The sequence below is a fragment of the Lates calcarifer genome, linkage group LG23 (assembly GCF_001640805.2).
Source record: "Lates calcarifer isolate ASB-BC8 linkage group LG23, TLL_Latcal_v3, whole genome shotgun sequence".
Lineage (NCBI taxonomy): Eukaryota > Metazoa > Chordata > Actinopteri > Centropomidae > Lates > Lates calcarifer.
In genome coordinates this window covers 4,234,254-4,241,695 of record NC_066855.1, presented here as the reverse complement: position 1 = coordinate 4,241,695, position 7,442 = coordinate 4,234,254, and the positions used below count along the sequence as shown (strand labels likewise).

General features: G+C 41.9%; 1 protein-coding gene across 1 annotated transcript; it reads left to right on the top strand.

Moving 5' to 3' along the window:
* Positions 1–3,250: 3,250 nt before the first annotated feature.
* On the top strand, positions 3,251–6,792 carry noxo1b (NADPH oxidase organizer 1b). The gene is given in 9 exon segments (XM_018687767.2): positions 3,251–3,440; positions 3,548–3,628; positions 3,755–3,827; positions 3,972–4,000; positions 4,002–4,156; positions 4,253–4,452; positions 4,546–4,653; positions 4,929–5,046; positions 5,358–6,792. Coding segments are annotated over 9 exon segments (1,503 nt in total). The 5' UTR covers positions 3,251–3,365; the 3' UTR covers positions 6,022–6,792.
* The last annotated feature ends 650 nt before the right edge of the window (positions 6,793–7,442 follow it).

The following is a 7,442-nucleotide window of genomic DNA, read 5'->3' as shown; positions in this document are numbered from 1 at the left end:
AATGGTTTGACATTTATTTGCTTTCTTGCAGAGAGTTAGATGAAAAGACTTCGATCACTTTGATGTGTGCATGCTAAATATGAGGCCTTAGCTTAGCATAAGGACTGGAAACAGGGGCAAACAGCTAGCCTGGGTTTTTCCCAAAGGTTACAAAATCTGCCTACGTGCAATTCTGAAGCTCACAGATGAAATCATTTCATTTAATTTGTTTGATTTGTCACTTTTTTCCCCTCAAACTGTTAGTAAGAATGTAAGAATACAAATATATGGAAGGCCATTTCTGAGGAACTTTTTTGAAATATTATTATTCTCATTATTTTGAGATAATTAAGTCATTATTAAAAGACAGTTTTGCATTATTTTGAGAAAGTTTCCCATTATTTTTGAGATGCAAAATCTTTAAAGTTTCTTTTTAGTGACTGACTGATTGCACAAATCTCTAGAAATAGACTTAAGTGCTGATTTTGATTAAGAGTTATCAGATTCATATTCATGTTTTATTTTTATATATTGAATATTTATTTGAACATTGTTTGAAATTGAGATGTGGGTGTGGGAGGACTGTATGGTTGTCTGGTATCTTGCCTCTTGTATAGACCTGAGTGTTTTGTTTTGTGAAGTTGATACTGGAGCACAGAGGGAAGACAGATGTTGATGTGATCTACACTGTGGGTAAATCTCTGTCTTGTGTTCTGAAGCATCATAAACTTCCCTTGAGGCATAATGACATATCTAAGATTATCCTCATGCCTTCTATGCACACACATGTACAACACGTACCACATCGCTCATACACTATTTATTAATGTCACACATGTGCTACCACAATATGCTTTGTGAGAAAGTGTGTGTGAGCTAGTAATTGTCCATGGAAGACTTTTTTTTCTGTGTGTTGTGTGTCTTCGTCATATTTTGTTCCCACATACGGTACATATCTCACGTGTTGCTCTCTGCGCCTCTACCCGCTTTTGTGTCATCAGCTGATTCCCAAAGAATCCAGAGTGGGGGAAAACCTCATGTCGCTTTACACTCAGGTGCTGACATCCTCTCAGGTCATGCACAAAACTGGACAGTCCTGACCTTTTACACCATAACACTGTGTGTGTCTGTGTGTATAAAATCCTGGCATCACTTCAGACAAAGACTCTGCCCCTGCATCCATCTGATGAGTGGCTGGGATAACCCCCTCTCACTCTGGCCCTCTCATGCAATCCTCACTTTGAAGAAACACCTGCTCCCCCCCGACACACGTACACAGGCACACCCCTACCTATTTAGCCAATCTCAGCAGACACACACACACTCTCACACACTCACATATACACACAGCTCTCCACACTAGTTGCTGATAAGGGATATTGCTGCCAGATGACAAATGTAAAGTGATTGCACGTGCAGAAAAGTTTTAATTATGTGGGATGAGGATGTAGGAGATACCAGGAAGTTACTGAGGAAAACAGGAGTGGCTCAGCTGATACTGTAAGACATTCTTGGCAAAATCAAAACACCTTCGCTTGCTCAGAAGAAAAAACTTCGTTTTCAACTGGTGCATAAAATTAAAACTTAAAAATGTTCTTGTATTATGAGAAATACCATGGCTCATCTGATATCAAAGGAAATTGTCAGCATTTTGGAAAATTTGCTTTCTTGCCAAAAGTAAGAGAAAACTGACACCACACTCACGACTGAATGTTGAATATGAAGCTACAACCATCAGCTGTTTAGCTTAGCATAATGACTGGAAACAGGTGAAACAACAGGGGAAAATTTCAGGCTTATTCCACAGCTCAATGAACCTGCTTCATAAATGTGGAGATTAGAAGAAAATGGAGAGAGACTGGGAGGAAATTACAGACAGCTAACATCTGTACAGTCAGTACAGTGGATGTCTGGGACAAATAAATACAATAGTCCAAAATTTGCACAAATGATGCACTTTGGTTCCTATCTTGAAATAACTTTAGAGGTATTGGAAGGTGGATCTTTGGACTGAGCCAGGCTGGCTGGTCCCCCTCTTTCCAGTCTTTGTGCTAAGCTAGGCTAACTATCTCCAGGAGTGTATGTAGGTTCAAAGGGTCCTAAGTTCCCAATACCCTGTGGGGGCCAGTTGTTGTTGTTTAAGTTGCAGAATCGGTGTGTATGTTGGCCTTTGTGTGTTGTTGCTGGTCTGTTGCAAGGTGTGGCATAAGATTTTTTTTGCCTAGAGTGGCAGATGTGCATGCAAAAATCATTAATGATTAGTTTGTTGTCAATTTTCCATAGACAACTTTAATGTTTAGAAGTTGCATAGATCTGATATAATTGAAATTCAGCGCCAGAGCTACTCTTATAGTTAGCCTATGTTTGGATTTAATAGTGTGCAGGAGAGGAAAGCTCTTTTGCCGTCTGCAATCACAGCCAGTTCGTGACCTGTGTGCTGTTGTGGAGGATAAATATTATCCTTTTTTTTTTAATTGGGAAAAGGCTTCAAAATGGTTATATAAACACAACAACCCTAACCCTAAATATGGCAGTGCTGGCAAACACAAAAAGCACCTTGAGTTCCCACAATAGCACATGTCTTATGAAGCAAATACTGGGGCTGGGCTGGGGAACATCTTTTCTGGGGAACAGAGGACTGACTCCCCATCTCCTGATTTTACCTTAGCTTCATATTTAAGTTATGGAGAGTGATATCAGTCTTAAAGTGAAAATGTGAAACTGTTTTTTACTGCGGTAGTACAGCTCCTTGTAAACTGTATTTTAATGGGTTAAAGTTAAAGTAGATGGTGTGGATTTATAATAGCAAAGAACTGGTGATAATCGGGGTCAGTATGAGACTGATGATGTGATGAAAAGTTAACGTGTGGCGCAAAATAATGTCTTTATTTCGAATCTACATTATCAGCCATTATATTAGTCGATGAACAGTGATCCCTTCGTATAAATGACCGCCTTTCAGTGTGAAAGAAGATGTAGCAATAAATTAATCATCGTGTTTTTGTACTGTGTGTCCCTGTGCCTGTGGGCGTTTCTTTTTCATGACTGATATTTTTTCCAGTTCTACAACATTCCCCCAGCCTATATGGTCACGGTCATGTGTGTGCAATAAAAAAACTAAAAAAAGAAAAAAAAACGGCACTTACAATGTGAAGGCTGTTGCTGTTACCGTTGCTGGCCACACCTTTGTGATGTTCGCATCCTCTCCTCTCCGGTTCTCAGGTGTTTTTTCAACCGCCTCCTCCACCCCGCCTCCCCCGCTGAAAGCCGTATATCAATCGCAGCAGCGCTCCCTGAACTGGCAGAGCAGCAGAGGCAGGCTGACAGCAGACTGAAGGTCAATAACACTTATTCATCCTGCGAGCTGAGACTCAAAGAAGCACACGATGGCCGGTGATCATCGTTTTGTAGTCAGTGTTCGCATCATCGGAGCCGTCCACAGGGACACCCCAAAACTCAAGGTGAGTTAAGACCCAGAAAAGAACCTTTTCTTTTATTTAAGTTGATAATGAATCCGGTAGAATCTGAGCTGTGTTTGATGCTCTGTTTTCTCTTTCAACCCCTACAGATGTTCATGATATCTGTGTTATGGTCTGATGAGACTGAAGTGATCATCTACCGGTCCTTCCAGGATTTCAAGAAATTTCATGTAAGTCAGAATCAACAGTTTTAAAAAATCTTAAGTAGGGCTCAAAAGCTCTGTGCGATAGATCTCCAACTTGCTTTGGTATTTTGAGGATAATGACATGATACATTTTCTTATTTTTCCAAACAGAGGCAGCTGAAAAAGAGGTTCCCTCACATGAACCCCTTCCGGAAAAACAGCAGAGTGATCCCCAAATTTAGAGGTAAGATGATTTGAACTGTTTTTGTTACATCCGACTGATTACAAGCTGACATTTCTATTTCTTTGTTTAGTCTTGGTTAAAAGAAATGTAATGTCTTCTCAGCACACGTATCAATTTTGAAAAAGTTTCTTCTGTTTTTCCCAGGAAAGGCAAGAAGGAGCAGCCTCCAGCAGAAAGGGATCCAAACGATCTGTCCGGCGCATGAAGTTTCTGGAGAGCTACTGTGATGAGCTGCTCAAGTGCGAGCAAAATGTGACTCAGAGTTCAGAGGTGACGCAGTTCTTCATGCCCAAAGACCAGGACCTGCAGCCAGACTTCACCAAGAACAGGTAGGTTGTGTAGTTGTCGTTTCAGTTCAGTGCAGTGTGTCACGAAATCAGGATTTCTTGGTTGTTAGATAACTGATTGGTCTCTTTCACACATAGTGTCATGATCCTGCTGTCCGATGACATGCCTGATGGTGGAGGAGGGGATGGTACTCACCAGCACTCAGGCAGCGTCACCCACCCATTTGTCACCCAGACTTACCGCTGCGTGGCCACTTACGAGACAAAGGACACCAAGAACCTTCCGTTTAAGGTCGCTGTGGACGAGAAGCTGGATGTCCTAATCAAAGACCCAGCAGGTCAGAGCCACAAGGAATAAAAATCACCAAATTAATTTTATCTTTCTAGCTGTATTTCTGTCTTCACACTCATTTCTATTTTTCTTTTTCCAGGTTGGTGGCTGGTTGAGAATGAGGAAAAGCGTCTGGCTTGGTTTCCTGCTCCTTATTTGGAATTGTGGGATGAAGAGGATGATGATGATGCTGGATTCCAGCTGGGAGGTGAGATATTTACTGGTTGGATTTCAGTTGTAATATGCAAGAATGCATGTGCACACACTTTTCATGCAGACAGAACTGCATTTTTGTAAACCTGATACTGATTGTGAGCTTTTGGCAACACTTGTTCCAATTAGTGTATAAGACTTCCTGTTAGGCCTTGTTGTTACAAACAGCCAACACTGAGGAGCGCTCTTTAGCCTCTGGAAGTGTATCTACTCCCTTCTACCAAAACTGTGCACACTGTTAAAATTTCTTCTCTTGTTTGGGACCTTTAGGTGCCCTGTATTGTGCCGTGAGGAGTTACTCAACCAAGAAGGATGATGAGGTGTCTGTGTCCATCGGCTCTGTGGTGGAGGTGCTGCGAAAGTCTGACAATGGCTGGTGGCTCATCAGGTATCCCAATGATCTTGTCTGTCTGCACTGCAAACAATAGTCTGTAGGGAATAAGAAATACATTCCAAAAAGTTGTTGTGGAACTTTCATCAATGTCTCTTCCTTGTCCATCCATATAAACAACATTACAAACACACCATTGTCTGGCTAGAGAGTCAGAAAGATAGTTTTACTGAAGCAAAGACCACAGAGGTATCAAATAGTTTTCAGTGCAGTTGAATGAATTGCTAGGTTCCATTTAGGGTGTCTGAAGAGTAATTATGATTGAAAGGTTAAAATAACCTCTCTTTTCCTTGCAATCCTCTCTCCAGATTCAATGGCAAGGCAGGTTACATCCCCTCCATGTACCTGCAGCCGTACAACAATCCCCGAGCAGGCCTTTTCAGCCTGCAGAGAAAGCTACACAGCTCCACTCTGAACCTGGCAACCACCAGGGAACCTCAGGCTTCCCATCCACCAAGAATCACGGAGGAAACCGACCCAGCAAGGGACTCCGCAGGTCCATCCAGAGGTGGGCCCAGCGTGCCCGGGCGTCTCCAGAAGGCCCGATCCCTGGACGTCCTCTCTGATCCCTGGTCGCAGACGCAGACAGAGAGGGACACCTCGATCTCAGATGGCCGCATGCGCAGCATGACCAGCGCCAGCATCGAGTCGAGCCTCTCCGGCTTCTCCTCAAGCAGCGAATCCAGTGAGTCATCCTCAAGTTTAAAGGGGGAGGAACGGCGCCAGACGCCTAACGTCAGCGACAGTGAGCGCAACAGCCCTGATCGCAGCCTCTCAGACCGCCGCAGCTCCAACACTAGCTCAGAGAGCTCCGGGTCGGTCAGGTCTGAAGGCAGTGATGGGGCTCCCAGGGTGCCACCCAGACCCAAGACAGAGGAGATCCTGAACCGCTGCACCACCATGACCCGCAAGGCAGCACTCGCCACCAAGACCCGGCTTCAGATTCAGCCAGAGCCCATGCATAGCCGCTAAGGCTGACACTTTACAGTACAAACACTGGACTAAGTTATAATCTTAATTATAGTCTCCTGCTTATTGAAGTCTTTTTGATTTCTTACGTAGTCATGCAAAATATTTAACCTCTACAACCCAGCTGTCAGTCAAATGTGTTTTGCTCAGCACTTTTAAATTCTTGTGATACCAAAGATTGAAGAGGTGTCAACCTTGACAAGACAAATGTATACGGTCTTCCACTGAATGATGAAATGGAGCATCTTGGGCTGGTGATTATTTAACTATTGTAGCTTCAATGAAGCATTAAGGAGCAAGTTTTAAAAAATGTACATGACATTGTCATATAGTGGTAGAAAAATATTTTTTCTAGCTTTGTCGCCACTTAAGGGGAAATTTAAGTGGCTTGCTGGAGTTGAAGAGGTTAAATGTTTACACTAAACTGTGTTTATGTTTCCCTCTTTATTGCATCTTATATGTAGAAATCAGTGCATGGCTACAATGTGAACTGCTCAATTAAGAAGAGATTATATTGTTAGCATAGCAGATGAGCCTTGTAAACAGCAGCAAAGAACATGAGTGAGAACAGAGTTTATGTGACAGGTGAAGGCCTTTTTGATCAACTGCCAGACCTGATGGGTGTGGTGAACAAGCTCATTGTTTGAATACAAATGTTGTTTGTGTATAGTATGTACTGCATTATAACCTGTAAGAGTTCATGATGCTGCCTCATAATGTGTAAGTTTAACATAAACAGGTCAATAAAATCAAATTTGCACTCAAATAATAAAATGCCTGTTGTTCATGAGCATTTTATGAATATAAAAGATGAGCAGATATGTACTTTGGTACTCATAACATTTCAGGTATTTCCACAATATGAGGGATCAGTCAGAGAGACAGTAGCACCATCATGTTTATAGAAATATCTGAAGCTTAAAAATGCAATCCTAATTATGTAAGTGATCCTTGTGGGAACAGGAGAATGAAGCTGCACCCCAGAAATGTCCTTAACACAGCGAAATAAGAAGAAAATAGGAAAATACAGGCAGAAGGAAGAAGGAAGATTTGGGTCCTTGGAGTCGTCAGGAAACTTAACGCTTATTGTGTTTTTGTAGTGACAGCACTGTCCAAGCAAAACTGCACAGTTTCTACAGAAATAGGTACATTTATAAAGACATTTTAGACACCTACGACTGATTTAGTCATCTGATCTCAATGAAAATAATGAAATACCAGATAATAAGACAAAGGCAAGACCAGATCATTTATTATCTGGATAATGTATCAGGTGAGCATGCCTTTAGTTAAAGATTTAGTTTGATCTATCTCTTATCTTACTGAGATATATCTGGAGGAGCCAGATTAGAGATGGCAAAACATTTAGTAAATCAGAATTATCACCCAGCCGTTTTATGTCTCTGCCGACCAGTTAGCATGCA